Source organism: Crocodylus porosus, unplaced genomic scaffold, assembly GCF_001723895.1.
Source record: "Crocodylus porosus isolate Cpor-Errol unplaced genomic scaffold, CroPor_comp1, whole genome shotgun sequence".
Lineage (NCBI taxonomy): Eukaryota > Metazoa > Chordata > Crocodylia > Crocodylidae > Crocodylus > Crocodylus porosus.
Genome location: NW_017728914.1, coordinates 1238645 through 1264700, shown reverse-complemented (window position 1 = coordinate 1264700; position 26056 = coordinate 1238645). Strand labels below are relative to the sequence as shown.

The 26056-nt window shown below is 45.3% G+C and overlaps 1 protein-coding gene across 2 annotated transcripts in view; it reads right to left on the bottom strand.

Moving 5' to 3' along the window:
* Positions 1-26056, bottom strand: part of PSD2 (pleckstrin and Sec7 domain containing 2) — a 201261-nt gene that overhangs the window by 52430 nt on the left and 122775 nt on the right. For both annotated transcript variants that reach the window (XM_019534783.1, XM_019534784.1), the window contains one exon: positions 20289-20347. In XM_019534783.1, the coding sequence (XP_019390328.1) occupies positions 20289-20347 (59 nt within the window). The remainder of the gene's footprint in view (positions 1-20288; positions 20348-26056) is intronic.

Below are 26056 nucleotides of genomic sequence, written 5' to 3'. Positions count from 1 at the left end.
AGCTACCTTGTTATAGCACATCGCTACAGTAATGTAGCTGCTAAGAATAACCATGTTCCACCGGGATGGCGTAGTAACGGCTGTTACTACGCTGTCATTTAGTACTTCCTAAAGCAAGTGCTAAATGGTACAGTAACAATTGCACCACAGGGGGCACATGTAGACCTGCCTAATTATATCTGTCTCTCTCTCAATCGATCTATGAAAAACCTAAAGGACACCAATAGGCTGAAATATGACAGATTCCTAAGTCACACAACTGTGAGCACAAATAACTAAATAGGGAAATATGCACAGTAAATTCCCCAGCTTACATAGATAGACATGGTGACTGCACATGCAAATTACCATACATTTTGTGTGAACATTTACATTTACTGAAAACAGCTAATTGGTTTATTATTCGGTATGTGCCTTTGCTGGACACTGCTGTACACTGCAAAGATAAGGAAAGCTCAGTCCTAACGCAAAGGATTTGCAATCTAGATCTGAGAAACAAAACAAAACAGGCATAGAGCCTATTTTTGTGGGCCTCAGGCAAGCCAGACTAAGGAAGACTAGGCCCATGTAAAGCAGGGGTGGGCAAAATATGGCTTGCAGGCCAGATCCAGCCCACCAACTGATTGTAACTGGCCCATGGCTGCCCCTGTGGTGCTCTGCATGGGGCTGTGTCCTGCTCACTCTTGCCTGGGGCAACCTGTGCCTTGCTCCTGCCTGCATCTACTGATGGCGCTGCCCTGGCATCAGCCCCAGCCAGCACACACAGCTTCCCAGCAGAGCTGCTCCTGCTCCTGCTGCAGCCGTCCCAGTTCTTCACAGCTCCCCCTGCCTCCAGTGGCTCCTCCTGCTCCTCCTCCAGCTGCTGCTGCACTGCACCAGGCAGAGGGGAAGCTGCAGCTGGGCAGCTCTTGTCTCAGTGTATGGGGCTCCAACTTCAGGCGTCTTCCACCCACTCCACCTGTCTGGTGCAATGATCAGCTACCTGAAGGTGGCCGAGTGGGTAGAAGGCACTGGAGCTGGAGTCTCACCCAGCAGTGGTAGGAGGAGGAGCTGAGCAGTACCTGGGTGGCTGCAGCAGGAGCAGCCCTGCCAGGAAGCTGTGCACACTGGCTGGGGCTGGGGCCATCGGTGGGTGCAGTGTGGGTGTGGGCAGAAGTGCAGTGTGGGCTGCTCAGGGTAGAAACAACTGGGGCTTAGCCCCATGCGGATCACCCTGGGGGCAGCTGTGGGCTGGATGGGGGGTGGGGTGGACTGCACCTGCACTGCACCACTCAGGCAAGCTCTGGTGCATGCATTCCCTATTATGCAATTGCCTCTATATTCCCTACTCAAAAAAATATAAATCAGGACAAAAAAATTTTGAAATTAAAATATGATGTAGTATATGTTTGATTTTAATTATATGATTTGTTTATTTATAGTTTGTTAAAATGATATTTTCTGAAATATTTTATGTGTACAGCCCCAGATAGCTCACCAAAACTGAACTGGCCCCCAACTGAAATAATTGCCCACCCTGATATAAAGTTACATATAATCCAGTCTCAAGGGTTACAATATTGGCAACCTTTGGCAGGCAAAAAATCATCAATCAGGCCCTCAAAATCACAAGACTAGCTTAAAAATCAAGAGCTGGAGCATTTTTACTTGTACTGTTATTTGTTTTTGAACCATTGTTCGCATTTTTCCATCTTCAGTTTTCCAGTGCAATTGTGGTGAAAAGATTCTTCTATGCCTGTGTATAGCTCACCGTTTTAAGTCAGTCTCATTGTTTTTTAAGTCTTGACTTACGTTATATCAGAATTAAGGGTTTTAAGAGACTCGCCAATTCCAGATGCACACCTATGCCAGTAACCAATTGACATTAATGCCTTCTGAACAAGCAGTATCTCATTATATTTTTCACAGCTTTGGTATGTGCAGTAATAGGCTGAAATGCAGGTATATGTGACATTAAAATAACTCAACTGGGGATGTTATGACAGCATCTACAATAAAACAGTTAGGAATGAGAGTAGATCGAGCCATTTAAATGTGCCCTACTCATCCACTCCACCTCTCATGTAATGTTTTAAAATAAAAAATGATAGGGCAGATAATTTACAGATACTGTATTTATAAAGATCACTTCCCCTTGCAGAATTTTCTGGTAAGTGATCTTTAGTTAGAAGATGATTTCTTGATTCATGGAAACCCACTGGAAAGAACATAGGTTGGAGGAAGCACTTAGCATATTTTAGGAGCTGCTGTAATCTGGTGTCAGGGCAGGTGCTCTGAATATCATTGATATGAATGCAGATACTCATGTTCAATCACGAACATTACAGTTGAGGAAATCCTACTCCTATGAAATCCACACAAGTTTTGCCACTGACTTCATTCATTAGGAACAGAACTGTCTTTCTGAGCTCACCACGGGAAAAGTGCCCTCAGAAATGTGTCATTTGGCTACTTTATAAAGTACATTGTTTTACTGCACAATTATTTAGGTACACACACAAACAAAATGCCTTTTTTTGCACAGAAGAAAATAAATCAAATGCCATTGTTTCAAAGCAAAGCACTACAATGACTGCACTTACCACCTGGTAAAGGATTAAAGAGCAGAAAGAGGGTCCAGGAGCAGAAGGAAGGAAAAAAAAGGAGGAAAAGAAGGAGAAGAAGAAATTAATGTTACACATGCAGAAGAATAAAGAAAAGAACTTTCACAGCGAAGAGACCCTTTTCTGCCTTAATCCAGGAAACAAACACACATTTTCCTGGATATTTAAAAAACTTTCTTTTGAAATGTCTTGAAATTTACCTTGGATGTTATCCAGTTTCCCAATTAAAAACAAAGGGAAAAAAATTAGTGCTCTTTGAAAAACCTCCATCTTTCTCGGCAGGTTTTGGAATTTTGTTTCTTCAAAGAATGAACAATTTGACATTAAAAAAATGCCTTTGATGATAAAATTTCAATGAGCTCCAATAATTTTATTCCAAAGATTCATGGATTTTTTCCACAGTCCTATGCCAAACCTATATTCAAGGGCACAAATCACCTTATTCCATGCGTAATTATTGTGCTGACAGTCACTTGGAAATCTACTGTCTAGTATGTAACATAATGTTGTCAGAGCTGTATGACACAGACTACTTCTGAGAATCTGAGATTCACCTGTCACTGGATTACTTGTTGTCAGTGGGTTACTTGAGCTCTGGGAAATCGCAGGGCTCTACTTACGGTAGCCTTTCAATGCAAAGTTAAAAAAACAGTATTTGTACTCCAGCTCATAGGAAGCCTGTCTTAGTGAGATATACTTGCTGTTTACAACTTCACTACTCTAATTTCTTCCCTGTGCCCCTATTTAAACATTATCCTATCTTGCAGTCCATTTAATTATTCTTTTCAGTCCTATAGTTACATTAATGCCCTTCTCAGGCCCTTCTCCATGCCTCTGTTGTATGGTTTATTTCTATCCCTAATAACCTAACTCACTCTATGTATATCTGTCTCAAATGTATGCTTGTCTAAAATTGCATCTGAAAAGCTGTTTAACCACTGCTGCTTCTGGCTATGTCTAGTCTTTTGTGGACCTGATCTCTCTCTCTTTAGCACCTTATTTGCTAGCTCTCCCTGCAAGAGAAGGAGAAGATAATCTACTCTCAAAGCATGAATGGAGTTGGTCCAAGACAGGAAGAAGGAGGTGCCTTCTCAGAGCCTCAGTCATATTTGATCTATTACTAAAAATGTAGTACTAAATACTTTTAAAGGAAAATAAAAATAATTCAGTGACAAGACTGTCCTTAGAGGAAAAAGCAGCATGTACTACAGTCTGTGCCCATAGCAGCTGGCTCCTTTTTCACTACCCATGTCATTGGAGTACCAATGCCTTCACCCATTCCAATGGCAGTAAGGAAATGCAACTCTGATACTGGTGAGGAGGATTTTCAGTTTTGCTCCTTACAGGGCATGGGGTTATTGTAGGGTTGGCAGTGATGAGGCTGATAACTTCAGTGCTAATGCCCAGTTATCAACAACACAAGAGGAAGCATCATTCTAAGTCTGTGCCTAATGGTCAGAGCGCAGCCTGACTGCACTCAAAGCGAGCCCTGCTGTCTCCTGAAAAAGTGTGCCATGATGTTATCTGACCCTGTCCACAAGAACCAGCTCTCTCCTCTGAAGCCCAGTGCCCTCCAGTAACAAGCTCTTCAGGGAGGAGCATCTCAGCGTATCTCATGGATTCACCGCCATGAGGAATGTTTTCCCAGAACTGTGCAGTGCAGGAGCTTTGGTTTCAGAAAACTTTTTTGAGGGGAATTAAGATTTGAAGGGTGAGTCACAAACCTGAGGTGGGGGCAGTAAGGATCTGTACCTTTCCTCTAAGAGGCGTTGTACTTAAGTACAACCCCCCACCAACTTTCCTGGTGTACTTGCCACTAATGTGGAAGAAGGAGCTGGGTCATGCCTATGCTCTCTGTGCAGCTCTGTGCAATCACTGTGGGGCCAGGGGCAAGGCATCCCTAGTAAACATGATGTTAAAATCCTAAAAGTAATGGACTCCAAATTAGCTCTGTTGTCATGACCAGGATAAGTGTTCCATTAATGCCAACATGGTGACAGGAAAAGGTGATGCTGAAAGCAAACAGGGCACAAATCCCAAACCATCTTCCCCAAGCCAGCTTCCTTCCTCTGATTTAATTCTTCCTTCCACTATGTACAGTTTTGCCTTATTCCATTGTATTTTATTTATTTTTCATGCTTGTTTTGCTTTTTCCCCATCTTATTCTACCTCTGCTATTCCTTTATTTCCTCTTCTGTATATCACTTCCTGGTTTTTCTCCCCCCCTTTCTTCCAGATCAGCTCCCCTTGTCTCTGTTTGCCTTCTCATTTGCTTCATTCCTGGGGACTGTTACCCAAGTTGCCATCCTGCTACTCACAAGTTCAAAGATGTAGCTTTAAGGATAGATTGTCCAGGGCACACTCTAAGCTGGGGCTAGGGCTGGAGAGTGGACAGACCTAATAGATGCTGTCTACAGACTCACACAAACAAGCGGGGTGAATTTCTATACAACAGGTTTCTGCCAAAATGTACCAACTGTCTCTCTGTGCTGAAATAACTTGTAGTGGAAGAGAAGCAAGGTCAGTGGCAGGCAGAGGAGTACCAAATGAAGAGGTGTCAGGAGCACAGGAAGGCAATTAACAGCTGTATGTATAAAAAGGTATTTGTAGGATATCCCTGTGATCCATATAGGATATAGGGACTCCCTTGGTCCCATGGTTTAATTTCTACTTCTTTGGAAATCACCGCCTCTAGGAGAGGAGAAGGAAAATAAAACTGGGAGATCTGAGACTGATGAAGTTAGCACTTCCACGAGCAGGAATACAGGCCTGATTTCACATTATGCACGTTTGGCATACAGGATTGGGGATCAGATAACAGTGATAAATGGAGAGAGCCATTCTGGGGTCAAATTAACAATTTCAGGAACCTGATACAACAACAGACCCAAGCAGCAGGGTTCCAGTTATCCCCCCCAGTGAAAGGCAGCATATTCATTGAGATTGCAGTCCCAGGCATTTTCTCAGGGTTCTCTGCTTTCAAATATGATTCTCCTACTCTTAGTTACATTTTCCCTCTTATACATAGCCCAGCTGCAATTATATCCATTACAAAAGTGTTCTCTCCTATTAGAACTCCTAGATCATATTCATTATCCGTTAGGAATAACTCCTTCATGTTTAGCTCTGAGAATCTTTTATCACTTGGTATATAATCTCCTGCAATAGTTAGTTGCTGTTCTCAAACCAATCTTCCATTAGGGGAGCAGCCTGAGCCCATTCTACTTACACTTTGTTTTTGAAGGTCCCTTTGCTGTGACACTGAGCTCAAAACAGTTTCCAGGGATACACCTACACATGCAATTAATGTGAAACAGTCAACACAAGAGCTTATTGATCCAGAGCTTATTGCTCTTGGGTGTGTGTACACCTGAGACCGCAGCACACTGAGCTTGGTTGGAGCTGACAGGGCTCCAGGGGTCGGCCTACTAGCTTGGGATTGCTCTCCCACCCTGGTTCAATGTGTTGTGGAGGGGCTGGCTGGGACACAAGGGTGCTTCAGTGTGGGACTAGCTTACAGGCAGCCCCCATACTTAAGCAACCTTGTGCCCTAGCCAGCCAGGGCAGCATCTACACGTGTAGTTCTGTGGAGTTAATTAGTTTACTCCAGTCTAATAGGGGCACACTTGTGGGTGCACAAAGTTTACTGTGGAACTAATGGCCGCCTATCTACATGCTGCTTTGCATTCTAATTAGATTAATCAAGTTAATTGATTAATCAAGTCTCCAAGTTCTAGTTAGAATGCTCCAGCTGTGTCATGTGTATAATCCCCCATGCATTTAAAAATGGCACTTTATTTAAACCTTGTTGCATGAGGTTTAGATAAAGCTTCCCATGGCTATTTTTAAATCTGTGGGGACTTAATATACGTGACTGTAGCAGGGGCCAGGCTGAGCCCCGTACACATTGGGATGATGGCAATCAGCAGGCTTCTCAGGTGGCAGATCCCCGGTCGGGCTTGCAGAGAAACAGTGAGCCTCCGTGCCAAAGGCATGCTCCACTGTGCAGCCAAGGAGGCAGTCAGCACGCAGCAGCCACCTGTCAGGCCCCACTCCTAGGCTGGGAGGGTCAGAGCTCCATCTCCATGGGGGCATGGGCCGCAGCCAGAGAAGAAGATAGGCGGCAGGCATGGGAAGTGCTCCCTAGGGTCAGGAAGTGACAGGTACAGGGGATAATGAGCTCATCTGGAGCTCTCAGCACCTGTCAGCGACAGTGGAGCACGTGTGAACAACCCAGAGACAGGGTTGTCTCAGATCAACCTGGAACTTCTTATGAAAGGCTGTGCCAACCCCAGGAGAGGGGGAACACTGATGCAGGCCGGACCAAGTGCAGCATTCCTCCATGGAGACAGAAGACTGGGAGCCGAGGACTAGGACCACTCCAGCTCTCTGGACAGAATCCTGACTGATGCTCGACTATAGAAGGTCACATACCTTTTGGGGCTACTCCAGGTTTTGTGACACCCCTGGTCCCACATTATCCAAAGGGCAAGACCTGAAGAGCTGGGCTGCTCGAGGAAAGGTGACTGATATTTCCTGCTGGGCCAAGGGAAGGCTGAAAGGCAGGCATGGACACAGCCATTTGAGTTATATTAGTTTATTTGTTTTTTTACATGGGCCAAACTCCACTGACAGTGGACCTCCAGAAAAATCTGGAGGGCTCAGCTGAGACAGGTTGACTCTAGGAAATGCAGTCCCTTTCCATCACTGATTCTTCCTGCCCAAGTGATGAAGCCACACACCTGGCCCAGCCCGGCATCTGTATCAAGCACTGACAAGAACACCCAAGTAGAAAAGGGTGGAGTGTAGGGGAGGTGAAGCCCCACAGAAGATCCATAGATATCTAGACCCATGCCAATTTCAGACAACTTTCTTCACTCAGGTTCTACCTCCTGATACACCTTTTTCAGTTACAGCAAGTCTTGGTGGGTGAGATAGTAAAACAATAGAGTGAGACACCTGCTGAGCATGCAGGATGTGGGCCCTGTTCTGGTGTAGCCGTTCGACCTGGGTTCCTCTACAATTGGTGCATTGCCTGGGAGGGCTGCATAGGATCTGTGAGGATCTGGTTCTAACCTGTGGGCCAAGAAGGGAAGGTGATGGAAGATTCCTCCACTGGCATGGTCGGTCCTATAGCCCCCAGGCTACAGCCACAGGAAACCATATTGTAATTGCTATAGCAGTAGGTCCAGGCCTGAGCAAGCAACATGGATGCCCACTACACCTTGTTTTCATGACAGAAAGACCTGGCAGAAAGGTTAGCCAAAAATGCAGGTCATGAATGTCCACTGCCATGGGAAATTGAATGATGAAAATGAGAAAAGAAAATGACCCTGAGGCCTATCTTGAATCTTTTGAGTGCACCACCTCCACAGCAGAGTGGAATGTTGGCAGGTGGGCCATCCATTTAGGACCTTTGCTGACAGGGTATGCTTAAGCCACATGCTGAGCTTTGTTGCAAACTAATGCTCTTGATTATAAGAAGGTTAAGGAAGCCATAGTATACCACCTTGAGGCTTCCCCCAGGCATTATCAGTTACAATTCTGAGAAAAGAAGAATAAAGGAGAGAACCCCTCCCAGATACTGGCTCAGACACTCAGAGACATGACCGCAAAATGGCTGAAACCTGAAGAGACACTGAATCTCCAGATATTTGACTGGAGCAGTTCATTTGGGACCTCGAGGTGCAGACCCAAAAGTACGTAAAGCAGCACCAACCAGATACACTGAAGGAGGTGGTTAAGTTAGCTGATGCCTTTACAGAGGCGGACGAGGAAGCACCCAGAGAATGTGGGTAAGAACAGAATCATGATATCCTGCACTCCCAGCTCGAAGAGAGTTCAAGGACAATAAGCATGGGGTGACATCCCATAAGGACAAGTGCAGTCAATGTGGATTGTCCAGTCATTCTTCTTGGAAATGCTTAAGGAGTGTTTTAGGTCAGCATTTGGGATGTGACCTGCCCCATAGAATGCTGGAAACAGAGTTGATGAGACTGAACAGGAACAAGTAGACTGTAGTTTCAGACACGCGTGTCCTAGACAGGCACACCCACAACTCATTGTGGATGTATACATAGGTGGGTGGATGATTATCACTATAGTGAACAGTGGATGTGTGCAGTTGATAATATATGCTGGCACCCTAACACCGCAGCTGGGGACTCCTGCTGGCAAGAAAACAGTGGCTTGTATTCATGGGATAGCCACAACATATCAGCTAAGAAGACTGTGGGTCAAGGTAGCAGGTAAAACCCATGAGATGCTTATTGGGATCTCCAACAACCTCCCATGCTGTATGATTTTGAGGTGAGACTGGCCCAATTTTCAGGAGGTCTCATGGCATGCCCTAAAGCAAGCAGCTGCAGCAGGCCATGAAGCTCCTGAGGTAAGCTGTCACACAGAGGGGTTAGTTGGAGAGACAACCTCAGACAAAGAGGCCCCTGAGATCCCTCAAAGGAATTGACAAATTGAGTTAATTCTAGGCGGATTAGATGGAGGAATCAGTGTTGCACCACACATACATTGAAGACCTGGTCCGATGTAATGAAGAGCTTCTGCAGCTGGAGAAAGCAAGCCAAGTTCCTCGGTTTGAAGTTAGAAATGATTTCCTCTACAGAATAGATAAGGGAAAGGAAAATTGTTCAGCTCCTAGTAGCTCAAAAGATGTTGGAGCAATATCCTTTTGCTAATACAGCTAGCCAATGATGGCCCCTTGGATGGACATCTCTCGTGAGATAAAATGGGGGCATGCTAGATGCAGAGGTTTTATTGGCCAGGACTACACAAAGAGGTCAGGTAGTACAGTGAGACCTTCCCAGTTTGCCAGAAACCATCAGGAGAAAAGCCTCTAGTAACTCCCCTGATTGTGATTTCTATCACTGGGAAGTCCTTTGAGCACAGCCCTATTGTCAAGCCCCTACCGTAGATATTGTTAGGCCTCTTCCCAAAAGCACCAGTATATATTGCTACCAGTATATATTGGTATATATACCAGGCTACCAATATATATTGGTAATCATGGATCATGAGACAAGATTCCCTGAGGTGTTATCTCTGGCTCCCAGGATAGCCAGAGGATTGCTTAAATGGGTAGCTAGGGTGGGCTTCCCTAAAGAGATTATCACTGATGAGGGAAACAATTTTATAGCTGAAGTGATGTGTGGGTTGTATGATACCTTGTGAATAAAACACCTTCGCACCTCCATATATCATCCCCAAACCGATGGCCTCGTCGAGCAGTTCAATCAAACTATGAAGGCCAAGCTGCAGAAATGCATCCAGGAGGAGCCAGAAAGATGGGATCAGATATTAACTCTGTTAATGTTTGCAATATGAGAGGCTCCTCAAGCCTCAACCAGATGTTCTCTTTTGGAACTGGTGGATGGGTATCAGCCCAGGGGCCTGCTGAACATGGTCAGAGAAGACTGGGAGCAACAATGAGCCTTGGGAGCTCAAGTCTCTGGGCACCTCACAGAACTTTGGCAATGGTTAATCAAGCATAGAAAAATAATGGAGGAAAACCTCCAAAGAGCCCAGACTAAGCAAGACTCTTACCATGACTGCAAGGCCTGAGAGTGCACATTTAAAGCTGGGGACAGGGTTCTGGTATGGTACCCAACCAGAACAGCTGGCTTCTGTCAAGGTGACAGCGTCTCTTTGAGATATTGTGCCAAGTTGGGCCAGTGGATCATGAGGTCATCCAACCAGGGCACAGACCTCTCTAAAAGATATTTCATATAAATCTATTAAAAGAGGTGGCACAACCACAAGGGTTTCCTAATAACCCCTTTCCCAGACAACTTAGCATTGGGACTGTCACCAGAGGAGCCTGAATCTGTCAGAGAAGCTACACTGGGTGAGCAACAAATGTTGTACCATGGCGGTAACTCCCAGGTTCATTACAAGAATATTCTGATGTATTTTGCATGGAACCCAGGCATGCAAAAGGGGTAGTGCACAAGATCACCAACCCTCCAGGTCATGTGGTTAGAGAAACCTGGCGTAGGATTCCACTGCATTTATATGAGCCCATTAAACAGGAACTACAGAAAATGCTGGACATGGGAATTATCAGAGAGTCCAGAAGTCAGTGGCAAAGCCCCCTTGTGGTTATCCCTAAAAAGGACAGGTGTATGCTTGTGTATAGATTTTAGAATGGTCAATGCAGTAGTTAAATTTGATGTTTTTCTAATGCCCTACATGAGAAAGATGTTTGAACAAAATGGACAAGTTAAGTTCATAACCACTTGGTTATGATGAAAGAGTACTGGAAGATCTCCATGGCTGCAGAAAACCATGAGAAAATGGTCTTTGGCATCCCATGGGGATTATTTGAATTTTGCCACATGCTGTTCAGGCTGCAATTGTCTACTAACCCCATATTAAGCCTACACCTCTGTGTACATAGATGATGTGATTATATTATCAGAACACTGGGATCAATACCTGGAGGCCTTACGTAAGGTACTCCAAGAGCTGTGGCGAGCCAGATTAACAGCCAATCCAGGCAAATGTAGGCTGGCCCAAAAAGAAACTCAGTATTTGGGTTTTCAAATGGGACAAGGGAAGATACAACCATTAGTGGACAGAATGCAGGATTTAAAAGATTAGAAACAGCTAGTAACAAAGAAGCAGGTCAGGTCCCTCATGGGTCTTGCAAATTACTGCTGTAAATTAATTCTCCACTTTTTGGAAATAGTGGCACCCTTGATGGACTTCACTAGGTCCAATGTGCAATAGAAGATTAAACGGAATCCAGAAGTGCAGAAGGCATTTGAACAAATAAAACAAGCCCTGTGCCAAAAACTGGTCTTGTATAGTCTGGATTTTAACCAAACCTTTATTTTACAGATGGATGTATCGGGGTGGCCCTTGGGGCTGTTTTGATGCAAGAAAAAAAAGGCATCAAGCATCCAACTGTCTATGCCAGCTATAAGTTACTAGAACATGAACGCTTAGCTGTTAAAAGGGCCGTAAACAGTTTTGCTATTACCTGTTGGGGAGACTCTTCATTCTGGTCACAGACCATGAACTACTTAGGTGGCTCCAGTCTGCAAATCAGATAATGCATGCATCACTAGATGGGTGCTGGCACTACAACCTTTTCATTTTACAGTCCCACACCATCCAGGCAAGAAAAATATTGTAGCAGACTTCCTCTTATGCAAAGATGAAGAGGAGGTGCCAACCAGATTACAAACATGGATACACCAGGGTACAGAGCAAAAGGCAGCAAGTGCTCCCACCAATCTGAAGATGGGGTCTATAGCAGGTGCCAGGCTGAGATCCATATTCACTGGGATGATGGCCATCAGCAGGCTTCTTAGGTGGCTGATTCCTAGAAGGGCTCACTGAGAAATGGTGAGCCACACTCCAAAGGCATGCTCCGCTGTGCTGCTGAGCAGACAGCCGGCATGCAGCAGACACCTGTCAGGCCCTGCTCCCAGGCTGGGGGAGGGTCAGAGCTCAGCCCTGTGGGAGCACAGGCTGCTTCCAGAGAGGAAGGCAAAAAGCAGGCACGGGAAGCACCTCCTAGGGCCAGGAGGTGGCAGGTGCAGGGGATAATGAGCTCTCAGCACTTGCCACTGGCAATGGGACACATGGGGGCAAGCCAGAGACAGGGTTGGCTTAGACCAACCTGGAACTTCTTATGAAAGGCTGTGTCAACCCCAAAAGGGGCATAGCCATTTGAGTTATATTAGTTTATTTGTTTCTTTACATAAGCCAAACCCCACTGACACTGGAACTCCAGCAAAATATGGAGGACTCAGCTGAGAGACGCTGACTGTAGGAAACACAATCCCTTTCCGTCCCCGACTCTTTCTACCCAAGCAATGAGGGAGCATGCCTGGCACAGCCCAGAGTCTGTATCAAGCACCGACAAGAACACCTGAGTGGAACAGGGTGAGGTGTAGGGAAGGAGGAGCCCCACAGAAGATCCATAGACGTCTAGACTTATGCTGAGCTCAGCCAACTCTCTTCACTCAGGTACCATGTCCTGATATACCTTTTTTCAGCAAGTTGTTACAGCAAGTTGTGGTGGGCAAGACAATAAAGCAAGAGAGATACCTGCTGAGTGTGCAGCATGCAGGACCCATCCTGGTATAGCCACTCTATAGGTCCCTCTAAAATGGTGAGCTGTAATGGGGACGATCAGGTGAAAGAGTCCCAAACTGCACACCGGGGGATCCTAGGGTGGGGACCATGCATGAAAGGAAAAAAAAAAATTAAAAAAACCACTTACCTGCAGCAGGGCCCACAGCGCAGCTGGAGTGAAGGATGGAACCCACACGGGTTGTAAGCTGCGCCTTTATTCAGCTGAGGCCGGCCGGTGACGTCATTGGCAATCACCAGCCGGCAGGACTAAAAAGGACCACTTGCGGAGGCTGGGGAAGAGAGGAGGAGAGAGAGTCAATGGAGACTCTCAGTGCCGGTGACAGCAGGCATATCCAGAAGGAGAGAGAGAGCCAGCAGAGGCTCTCTACACCAGCGACAAACGACGTGCTCAGGACGAGGGAGAGCCGGCAGGGGCTCTCTGCACCCGTGAAGGCTGGTGTGCCCAGGAGGCAGGAGAACCAGAGGAGGCTGTCTGCGCCAGAGGAAACTGGTGTGAGCAGCAAAAGAAAAAGCCCGGCAGGGCAGTAACAGGATTGGCGGCAGACCACAGCGCAAGCAGCGGCTGACTAGATCAGAAAGGACTACAGGGTGTGGGAAGCAGAACACCTCAGACGATGTCGGGGGAGAGCGACTCCGCAAACCGCTTTTGGTGGTGTGAAGGGAGTACTAGCTCCAGAAGAGAAGCCTTAGCCACCCCTGACCAGATGATGGGTCAACTCCCAGAGAGTTCCCAGGTACTGGGTGCGGGATACTGACTGGCGGAGACAAGGACGAAGAGATCGTAGAGAGAGTGATGAGGATGCACCTCTGTATCCTAGTGGTAGGGCCGGGGAGGAAGCCAGGCAGACCCTCTCATACTTGTAACTTTGTTTTGTTCTTTTCCCGTCCCTCCCCTTTTGGAGGGGTTGTGTGGCAGGATAGACGATACCAAGGGACTAAGTCCCCTAGCAAGGAAGAGGTCCCAGTTAAGGGGAAGAGAGCACAGCAGAGAGGCACTGGCAGGGCAGCTCCTTTCCATCCTTCTCCTTTTCTTTTTCTTTTTCCTTTTTTTTGTTTGTTGTTTGGTCTTTTGGTTCCTGGCTTGAGGCAGCTTAGGGTAGGAGGAGGCCCAGCTTGGGCTAGACAGTGCATCAGTTGAGCTACCATAGGAGAAAGTGCTGGGTACACAAGATTCAACAGAACATTGGGGTCAAGAGCACCGCTGCACTGGAGGAATGGCCGACAAGATCCAGTGACTCACCAAAGGCTGGCATGAGGCTGGGGTGTAGGGGAGGTGGAGCCCTACGGACAGCTGTCTAGAGGACTACCCACCACTGAGGAGCCCTTGGCGGTTTGCTCTCCCACTGAAATTAAATTCAAAGTCGTGAAGGAGAGTCTGGGGGTGGCCACCTAGGTGATAAGTATCTACCTCAGGGTTTACAAGAGATCTCAGGACATCCGTTACCAAACTTCCGGGCCATGGCAGCACACGAACGGCTGTTTGAGACTAGGTGGTCACATGAACCATTTTAATTAGAGTGCCTGCCTGGGAACTGCTTGAATTAAACACATTCCTGCACCCCCAAGCATGTGTATATGCAGCCAGTTAGTTTGCTCCACAATAAACATTTTGTGTAGATGTACCCCAGTTGTGATAAGTGGCTTATTGGGCCCATATCCACAGTTTGCAATTCTGTTACCCTCTATTACCCCTGCAGCGTGGACACATAACCATTCAGGTGTATACTGAGTGTATACAGGCTATGCATTGGCCAGGGAGGTACACAGCAATGTAGAGTCACCCAGTGTATGCATATAAGCACAAAATTGTAGCTGGACAAAAACCCAAGACAGGTGTTGGATGCTGGAGGAGTAGGATGACTCCTCCATGTTCATTCACTTAGGCACTAATGGCACTGGCAGGAGTAACCCTGATAAGATCAAAAGTGACTCTGGATGCAAGAGTGAAGGTTTTAGGGGATCAAACTGTATTCTCAGTCTTTCCCATCAAGAGTAAAGGCCCAGGCAGAAGCAGATGCATCCTGGAGACCAACATGTGGCTTGTGTAGATGGTTTCACCAAAAGGGCCTTGACTTGTTGACCAGAATGTTCCAGGAAGAAGGACGGCTGGACATAGATGGGGTCCCCTTGATGTAGTGGGGGGAAAAGCTGCTTTGCATGCAGGCCTGCTAATATAGTGATTAGGGCTTTAAACTAGATTCAATGGGGTATGGAGGCAAAAGGCCAAAAGTAAGTAAAGAGCAAGTGACCCCAAGAAAGAGGAGAGAATATGGGGAGCCTTAACAGTGTTCTCAGAGGAAAATGATCAGGATAAATAGCTAGTTATCCAAGAAATTTATATAACAATGTGGGAAACAAGGGTAATAGGCATAAAGAGCTGGGAATCCTAGTACATCATAACAGTATGGTTTAATTAAAACAACTGAGTCTTGGTGGGATTGCTGGCATAACTGGATGGTATAACTTCAAGAATGATAAAGGAAAAAAGGGAATGGCATTGCTTTCTCAATAAAAAAAAGACATACAGTTGTTTTAAGGTGTGGTATGAAGTGAGGGGTATGCCTGTTGAAAACATCTCTCGGTCAAGGTCAGAGTGGAGAACAATAGAGGTGGCACAGTGAGTGTTTGCTATCAACCACCAAACCAGGAGGGAGAGGTGAACAAGGCTTTTTTTAAACAATGCACAGCAGTTTCCAAATTGCAGGAACTGATTTCCACTGGGGACTTTAATTACTATGATGTCTGCTGGAAGGTAACACAAACATGCACAAGCATTTCTATCAAGTCCTTGGTGCACATCAAAAATAATTTTTTGGTGTAGAGTGGAGAAGCCAATTAGAGAGGAATCTTTCTCAATGTGCTGATAACAAATAGGGAGGAACTGGTGATAATGTGAAGATGGACAGTAACTTGGGTGACGGTGACCACAAATTAAGATCCTAAGGAAACGGAAGGAAGGAAATCAGCAGAATAAAGACACTGGACTAGGAAAATCGTGGGCAGGACCTCCTGTAAGGCAAGTCTGAGAGGAAAATGAGTTCAGGAGTGCTGAGTATACTTAAAGGAGCAAGCTATTCTGGTACAAAGAAAGGATAGGAAGTGCAGTAGGTGACCAACCTGCCTAAACAGCTTCAATTCATCTTCAATGTGCTGAAACTCAAAAAGGAATCCTACAAAAAGTGGAAAATTGGTTACAGTACTAGAGAAGAGTGTGACTATTGCACAGGTGTGCAGGGAGAAAATCTGGGAGACCCAGGCATGAACTGAGGTGCAACTAGGAAGAGACATAAAAGGCAATAAAAAAGCATTCTGAAAGCATGTCAGAAGAAAAAGGGCCATAAAAGACAATAAAAAAGCATTCTGAAAGTATGTCAGGAGTAAAAGAAAAACCAAGAAAAGTGTAGGTCCCTTACTAAATACCAAGGGCAATAGAGTAATGGATGATGTGGACAAGACTGAAGTGTTTAATGCCTTTTCTACTTCAGTCTTCATGAATAAGGTCAGTTAGTGGGTGACAAGCACAGTTGACATCAAAGATTAGGAAAGATATAAGCAGACCAGAGTAGTGGAAGAACGTTAGGGATTATTTAGAGAAGCTGGATGTCTTCAATTCAGCAGGACAAAACAGGATGCATCTTACAGTACACAAGCAATTGCTGAGGTCACTGCAGGGCACTTGGCTATTATGTTTGAGAACTTGTGGAGATTGGGTGAGGTTCTAGATAACTAGAAAAGTGCAAATATAGTGCCCAAATTTAAGAAAGTCAAGAAAAAATTCAGGTAATTATAGACCAGTCATTCTGGCCTCAGTACCTAGAAAGGTCATGGAGCAGACCATAAAGGGATCTATTTCTAAGTATCAGGAGGAGTATATAGTGATCAGGAACAGCCAACATGTGTTCATCAAGACCAAGTCTTCAGTCTGATGAACCTGATTGTCCTCTATTGTCTTCTATGGTAAAGTGACTGGCTCTATAGATATGATATAACTTGATTTTAGCAAAGCTTTTGGCATTATCATTAGTAAACTAAAAATCCAGTCCAGATGAAAGTACTGTAGGTGGATACATAACTGACTGGATCGTTTGTTAGATCATTACCTCAATAAGTAGTCATCAATGACTACATGGAGGAAGTGATTAATGGGGCTCCCCATGGGTCTGTCCTGGATCAGATATTGTTTAACCTCTTCATTAATGATTTGGAAGACTGGATTGAGAGCCCACGTAGCAAATCTGAGAGGACACCAAGTTGGGTGGAGTTGCAGACACTGGAGATAGATCTAGGATTCAGAATGATCTGGATAAACTGGAGAAATGGCCTGAAAGCAGCTGAATGAAAACCAATAAAGACAAGAACAAGGTCCTGCATTTAGGATAGAACTGTTACATGAACAAATAAGGCTGGGGAATGGCTGGCTAGAAAGCAATACTGCAGAAAAAGACTGGAGGCTATAGTGGACCATAAACTGAATATGAACCAACATTGGTCTTGTTGCAAAAAAAAGTCAATAGCATATTGGGGTGTATTAACAGGAGTGTCAATTACAAGTCAAGTGAAGTGATTCTTCCACTTTACTCAGCACTGGTGAGGCCTCATCTGGGAAGCGGTCTAGTTCAGGGATCACATTTTGGGCCCCACACTCCAAGAACAACACAGACAAATTAGAAAGAGTCCAGTAAAGAACCAGAATGATTAGAGGTCTGGGAAACATGACTTATGGATAAAGGCCAAAAGATCTGGGAATATTTAGTTTGGAGAAGACAGAGGGAGGATTCGACAACAGTCTTCAAATACCTGAAGGGTGCTTATATAGAGGATGCTAATACACTATTTTCTGGGCTAGAGACAACTGGATAAGGAGCAGTTCCAAAAATTGCACAAACTGCAGCAAGGGAAATTTAGGTTGGCTATTAAGAAAAACCTTCTCACTGTGAAGGTGGTTAAGCACTGAAACAGGCTGCCTGGAAAGGTTGTGGAATCTCCATCTACATCCCTGAGTTCTGAAGGAACTGGCAGAAGGGATCTCAGAGCCCTTGGCAATTATATTTAAGTCATGGGAAACAGATGAGGTACCAGAAGACTGGAAAGGGGCTAACATAGTGCCCTCTTACAAGAGGCAAAGAGGAGGATCTGGAGAACTGTAGACCAGTTATCCTGACTTCTGTACTTCGGAAGTAACTGGAGCAATTTATACAAAGTCCATTTGGAATCATCTGGAGGAGGAAAAGCTGATCATGAACAACCAGCCCATACTGGCTAAGATCAAATGCCCAGAAACTGAATCAGCCAAAACCCAAGACTACTAGACTTAGACTAAGTATCAGAAAAGAAGCAAGTGAAAGGAGTGTGCCCCCTCCCTCTCAGCCCCATAATTCAGTGGCTAGGGCTCTCACCTGGGACACTAGACATCCTCTTTCACCAAGTGAGGAGTTAAATTGAGGTATCCAAGCACAGTACTCCACTCACCATACTCCAGGTCATTTATTATTCACTTCCTTCTCCAGTGCTCCTTTGGAAGTTGAGACACTAATATAGTCATTGGAAAAAATAGGTGAAGGGTAGTGCAGGGGAGAGCTTCTCTCTTACTGGGACGAAGGGCCCCACCTAGACACCAGAGCCTCCCCCATTCCAGGCTAGAAGTCAGTCCACTGAGCCACATACCTGCTGGATTGCTTCTTTCCCCCTGGCCCCTGTACTGGTATCTCTCACAGACCTCTCTGTCATAGCTTCCCAGGGGACTGTCTTCAAAAGAAGCACTAGTAAAAAACTGGAAAATAGTTGACCTGCAGCATGGTGGCTAGAGTACTATGCTGGGAAGTCAGTCACTCAGGTTCAAAATGCCTTTCGGTATGGGCATGGCCCAGAAGTTAGTTCTGTTTGCTTTCTAGGTAAGTATTTTAGCCACTGAGCTATTTAGGGGAAAAGATAGAAGCTCACCTGTATGTAGCTGTCCATGTGCATGAGGCTATGCATGAATGGAATGCCAACCTGTACTTAAGTGGAATTTTTACGACTTACATGACCATGGGCATGTCTACATGTTACCCTACAGAGATGCTGTTACTGTATTGTGCTTTAGTACTTTCTTTGGGAAGAACTAAAGCATGGTACAGTAACTGCCTGTACTGCACTATGTGTGTGGCACATGGTTAGTTTTAGCTGCTGCTTTGCTGTAGTGGCATGCTAAAATAGAGGAGCATGCTGCTACAGTGAAATAGCTGATGATCACATGTAGACACATGTGATTGCTAGGTCGCCATAGGATGTCATATGGCAATGGACCATGTCACTATGGTGATATAGGGTGACATGCAGACATGCCCCATGTAGACTGCCAAATGTAGAATGCCACCACTATAGCATACCAAGGTGATCAGAGAATCAGAAACAGCCAACATGGATTTGTCAAGAGTGAATCATGCTTGACCAATTAGACTTCCCCTTTTACAATAGGTGATGGGCTTTGTGGATTGTGAGACAGCAGTGGGTGTGATGTGCCTTGATTTCTGCAAGGGTTTTGACACTGTCTCCCATAACAGCCTCATTAGTAACCTAAGAAAATACAGTTTAGACAAAACTATGGCAGTATAGACAATTAACTGGCTAAATCATCATGCTCAAACCAGTTCAAACTGCCTGTGAGTGAGGGGGGAGTAGACCAAGGGTATCCTACTTTCTGGACAAAAGGCCTTACCCACTCAGCTACAGGAACTAAAACACAGGAATGCAGTCTTCCTTCAGATTTACTTGCATACATGGCTGTGTACCTGCCCATCCAGTGCATAGCTTACTGTGCAAGTTCAGTAGCTGTATACACTTCACATCCATGCTGCATGGGTAATAATATTGTAATCTGTGTGTAAGTGCTGAAAACATCTTTTACATGACTACGTAGATGCCATTCAGGCACACAGAGAGTAACAGCTTTCTGCTTTAGGTGCTTGGTGCATGGTGCCATGTGTGAAATGAAATGGTGGATGTCAGTCTAGTTCAGGTCCTAGGGATGAGGGAACAAATTCAGACATGTGGAGAGCCTTTCCTTGGAGAAGCAGCTCAGCTGAATGTACCCTCTAGTGCAGACATGTGGAGAGCCTTTCCTTGGAGAAGCAGCTCAGCTGAATGTACCCTCTAGTGCTCACATCACAGAAAGCATATACACAGTCAGGACCCTCAATGACAATCTCAACAGAGAACAAGAAATGAATGGTGAAGAAGAACAGAATTACTTCACTGCTTCTGTTGAATTCTCCAACATAGGGCTGAAGCACATCATAAGGTTTGGGAAGCAAACTTGCACCTTCACTTATACACAAAAGTCCAGCTCCTAGTCCGGTTGACATCAGTGGGTAGTCTCAGATCTGCCATTTTGCATAGATAGAAGCACTGGTTCTAGGACTGTCATTCAGATGCCATCATGCATTCCCCTTGCCTAGTCTCAGGATTCCTGAGTAGTCTCTTTCTCTTCCAACTATTTGTTTTTCTGGCAGCCTATCCTAGCGGAAGATGTAAAGACCTCTAAGGGTGGAAGGAAGGAAGGGCGACGCTTTCACAAGCTTTACTTACATGTCCATGAAGGTCTGTGTTTAGCAGCATCAGGGCACAGGTAAGTGTATGAATCCCATCTGAAATTCAATTAATACATTCAATCAATTGTTAATTATATCTCTGCACACTGTTTTCTTCAGAGCAAATTATTCCCTCTATTGAACAACCTGGGAAGATGAATTGTTTTGTTTCCTGTCAAGGTTTTAATAGAATTTGATTTTACAACATATTCAACAGATCTGCTAGTTGGCAAAGAGGGAAAGAATTCAGACAATGGCAGAGATGTAGAAGAATGATTATTGGTATGCTAGTGTTTTCTGGCTCTGGGCTCAGGTATCCATTTGTATAAAAACATTAATGACCTCTGTATTGCTTTCTAATACATTTTTATATATCCTAACTTTTGATTGCTCTCTGGGTCAACATTGCATGTTGGATTGAAAACTTCTGCAAGCTGTTCATTGTGATGCCTAGATCTTTCTTTTCCCAATGATCAGTTAAATTAGTATCCAGAAATGTATGAGTCATTATGATTGTCCCTTCCGATCTAGATTACTTCACATTTCAGTAACTATACTGATGCTTCTCCACTTGCTTGGACTCTCTGAAGTCCCTCACTGTCTTCTTCAGGATAGACTAACCTTAATAATTGTGGGATATCTGCTACTTATGCCACTTCACTGTTCATCCCTTTTTTTCAGATCATTATTAAATGTAGTAATTGACATAGTCTCTATATACAATCATGTAGAATCTCCATGTTACATGCCTTCTATATTGAAAATGGACTGTTTATTCTTACATACTATTGTTTGCCTCTTGAACAGTTTAGGATTCTGCCACTCACCCCTTGACTTAATGTCCTTAGTAACTTCTTAAGAGTTTTGTTAAAAACTTGATGGAAATTCACAGTACAGTATATCTATTTTTCCTTATTCCTTTTTTTTTTTGTCAATATAATCCAAAACTGGAATGGAGAATGAAGCAGACACGATTTTGCTTTGCAGAAGTCAATCTGATTTTCTCCATTAGGACATGAACATTTACATAATTACTCTTCTGTCTTGAATTGTTACTTCTATCTGGACTGCTATCACTTGAATAGGCAAAACATTAGCTACCCCAGCTGGCTAGTTGAGTCACTGATTTAATGCCTGGCAGAAATTTTAATCTTTGAATTCTTTGCCTGACAAAGGGTGTTTGGGCCCGAAAGCTTGCAAATAAAAAAATAGCTTTTTCTGGAACTATCTAGTTGGTCTAATAAAAGATATCACCTCTACCCAAAGAGTTTTGTCTACCTATGCTTTTGTGAGCATTTTATCCCCTTCATTCTCAAGAGCCTTTGCAATGTCTAGACATGTACCATACAGCCACAATCTAAGAACAGATCATCCCTCCAGCAAACAAGGGGCAGGTCTAAACTACTCTTCTGCTGCACCCAGGAAAATGGCCATGAAGCATATCCCACCCACTCTGTACACACTGGCTTCCAAGAATGAAGCAATGTCCCTTACTACGGACCAAACATGCACCAGAGCTCCTCCTAGTCTCCCTGTCTCGGGTGTGCTTATTGCTGGACCCTCTGACAGTTACATTGATTCATTTATTGGATTTGGTATGCACAAAGTGGGAACAAGACACATTTCCTGGCAGTGCAACTAGGTGTGGCACAAACCAGTATACACAAGTGTCCACCCCTTTGTGCAGCAAGACCTAAGGACAGCCCTGTGCATATGAACCTCTTCACACATCACAAATGGGTTGAAGAGCAACAGAGCAGGGAAAGAATCATATCCCTGGAGGTAGGTAAAATGTTTTTATCTCTATCTTTAAAGCCCTTTTCCTTGAACACCTCCATCTTCATGCACGAACATGGCATTCACAAATAAATGTTCCACAGTCACACATGTGGAAAAGGATGCTGTCAGACTGGCATGCACAGAATATATTGTAAACATATAGTAAAACTATGCATGCATTGGCATTAACAGATTCAACAGAAAGTAACTTAAGATTCATATATACAGATTCAACACATTTTCGTATCTCGCACAAAGGACATGTTCCTTTGTTTCTAAGTTGACTTGGATAGCCCGGCTGCGATTTCCCCTTACATGATCCAGGCTAGGAAGTCCTAGAGCAGTACAAAGTGGTGGGAGTGCTTGTGGACCCTTTCTACATTCGAATCATTGCTGTGCAGTTTAACAGTATCAAAGGCCTCAAGTATCTGGAATAAGCCCATGTGCCAAGAGGACATGGCTGTTTCCTTGCTTATGATGAAACAGGTATGACTGAATGCATCAATGTCCCTTTAATACAAAGCTATTTGCTGTCTCTGTGATGCTAGGATTAGGGAGTCAGCTTCTGAGCCCTTTGCACAGCTTTACCCACTCCAGATTTAGGTAGATACCTGCTGGATCAAGTAGGACTGAGCAAAATCTAAGTCTGTAGGATTTCATCTGCAATGAAATACCTAAGATCTCTGTGAGCATTCCCAAGTACAAATTAATAGAAATGCCTCTCTGCTGAGTGGAGTGGGAGAGACCATCACACAAACACACAGACATGAAAGGAATCCATCAGACTGGAATATAAAAATATACATATTGGAATAGCACCAATAAAAGCAATGAGATTGTTATGACTTAAAAATTGCTTGTGCCCATTATGCTTGGCTGAGCAATTTGAAAGTTCACATGGTGCTAACCACTTTAGCTCTTTGGGAAGCTGTGAGGCAGATTTGAAAATTAGCTTCTCAGTTACAACTGGCATATTAAAAACCAAAGGAGGAAAAAAAACAATTGACATTTTTGAGCTCCTTGTTGAGGGCAGCCAAGTGGCCTAATTTTCTAGTTCTGGCAGTGTCTGTGTGCATGTAAAAGGGATTGTATATGCGTGTGTGTGTGTACTCATGGGTATATGAGTGTGTATGAATACCTAGGGGCAAAATTCAATTTCATTTAGTAGATAACTAAAGTGCAGCTTGTGACCGATTCTGAAATACCTAACTAACACATGGAAAAGAATTTATTAACCCTTTAGGAGCCCCTTTATTGCCCCCATTATAGGAACAAAGAAATGTCTGTGCATCTCCAGAGGGAGACCTTGTCTGGCTAGAGCTGGGTGATAAATGGATTTTTTTTCAAATGAACTGAAATATTGGGGAAAATATTGACTTGACTCAAATAGAAACAGAAATTTTCCAAAATTTTTTGAAAAAGAAAATTTCATTTTGCTTAAGTCCAAATATTTTGTTCAACCTGAAATGAAATGCCAAGTCAAAACATTTAATCAGGAAAAACTGTCAGAGAACACTTCAGCATTTCCTAAATAAGACATTTCATTAAAAAACGTTAAAACGTTTTGATATTTTAAAAAATATTTCCTCCATATTTTGGCCAAAACTCTTCACAGAAATGGACCCAATGCATGAAAGAGTCTCTATATTTCTAGCAGATTAAATCTGTTTGTGTGTGTGTGTATGTGTGTGTGTGTCTTTATGAGTGAAGATCTGTGTGTTTGTGTGTGCATGCATATATAGCAAGGGCGGGCAGTTATTTCAGGTGGAAGACCACTTACCCAATTTTGGCAAGCTGTTGAGGGTTGCATGGGTAGCTCTGCCCCTTGACAGGTGCGCCACCTGGTCACCATCTTGAGACCAGTGTCCCAGGGCCAGCACTGGTGGGGCTCAAAGTGGGGCACAGGCTGGCAGGGGTCTGTGGAGCCAGGCTGGGCTGCACCCGCAGGGAGAGGTGGAAGCTGGCCCAGCTCCGTAGAGCCCCTGCTGGCTGGGACCCCGCGCTCCTGCCACCCTGCTCTGGGCCCCACCAGCACTGGCCCTGGGACATCAGTGCGGGCCCTATGCTCCCACTGGCTGCTGCACTTGTTTACTCCCAGTGCCCCACCAGCCCCATGGTGCAGGCAGGGGGAATCATGCAGCCCTGACCCCCTGTGGTCCAGCAGGGAATCAAATCAGGGGACCAATTAAAAGGACTGAATCAATTCGAAGCTCTCTGAATCAGTTTGGAAAAGATTCAGAGAGCTTAAGTGCAGCAGGGAGCTGGACCCGGCCTCCATGCTGGTAAGTAGGGGGCAGGGGCGGATGAACTGGAGGAGGGGGATGGGACCATGGGGGGACCCCTGCCAGGCCCCATCCCCTGCTTGCTCTCCCAGCCCTGCTGTGCCCCTGACCCCCGCCTGCTTCCCCAGACCCCCCATGGCTGCCCTGTTCGCTCCAGCTCCCATTTGTTTAAAAGAAAGCCCTCATTCACTGGGTGCTGCCAGGTGGGGGGGTGATCTCCACTGCCCCCTATGCGCTGCCATGAGCCCCCCCGCCTACTCCTGCCCACTCTCCCAGTTCCCCTCATGGCTGCCCCACCCAGCCCCAGCTCCTAGCCCTTTAAAAAACCAAACAAACAGAAAAGCTCCAACTCACCAGCTGCTGCAGCAATCTCAGGGCTTCAGGGGCTCATCACAGAGCCCCCCATGTGGCATGGGGCAGTGGGGATCCCCCGCCTGGCAGGGCCCAGTGAGTCAGGACTTTTTTTTTTTTAAAGGACTAGGAGCTGGGGCCAGGCGGGGCAGCCATGGGGGGTGGGAGGTCTGGGAGAGTGGGTTGGGGTCTGGGGGCTTGTGGAAGAGCCCCCTGTGCAGTGCAGGACAGTGGGGGGAAGCGGGGATCACCCCCCCCACCTGGCAGCAGCTGGTGAGTGGGGGCTTTTTTTTTTTTTTCTGAAGAGCTGGGGCCAGGCGGGGCTGGGAAAGCAGATGGGGGGTGGGGCCTGTGTGATTCACAGATTTGGCTGATTTGGCAGCAGCCTAATCTCTGAATCAGATTCTGCTGAATCAATTCGGGACAGCAATTCAAATCACCAAATCAAATCACTGTCCCCTGAATTGTCCGAATCCGAATCTGAAGCAAATACTATCCGCTAAGCACAGACTTACTGACCATGTCTTCTGCACTGTTCTCTTTTTGTTTCCGGGCATCAGTCACTAAAGGAGCAAGGGTAAAGGGGCCCTTCTTGCTTGCAGGCTGTGCAAAAGAAAAGTGGACAACCTCATACTTTCTTTAGCTTATTCCACATAAACTTCCTGATCAGACATTCATATAAGGGCCAACAGTTCATCATAACAGTACCTACCAGCCTAAATCCAGAGGCAAGGATCACTCCATAGGTGATCATCAGGGATCCTGGTTTTCTTTGTTTAAAAAAATCACAAATTCTGTGATTAAAAACCCCCACGATCCATGTTTTCCCACAACTAAAATGAAATGCTACACTATATACAGGTATTAGATGAACCCAATGTTTTATTGATATATTTGCAATTTTAAAGAAATTTGGAGGCCTACCAGTGCCTCAATCACTATAATCAAATTCATTCTAAATACCTGTAAATTCTGGCATTTGATTTTGGGTTTTTTATCATGAAGAATCAGAGCTGTCCCTGCCCCTTCGCTCACCATGACACGGGGCCAGCTGTGGCTGTCCCCCCTCACTGCTTTGTCATGCTGAGCAGCCCTAATATGCTGGTGCACTGCCTATGCCATTGCCCCTGACTCCGAGCCACGGCTCGGAGCACCCCCAGCCAGGTCATGAGGCGCCACATGGAGTTGGGAGCGGGGCTTAGGGGTCTGGGAGCTCAGGTGGTGTTTTCGTCGATCCTCCCAGCCTCGGGCTATGGGCTGAGGAGGGAGAGGAGGATCCATGCGGTGAACCAAAGACTGCGGCGCTGGTGTTATCAGAAAGGCTTTGGCTTCCATGACCACAGCCCGCTCTTTG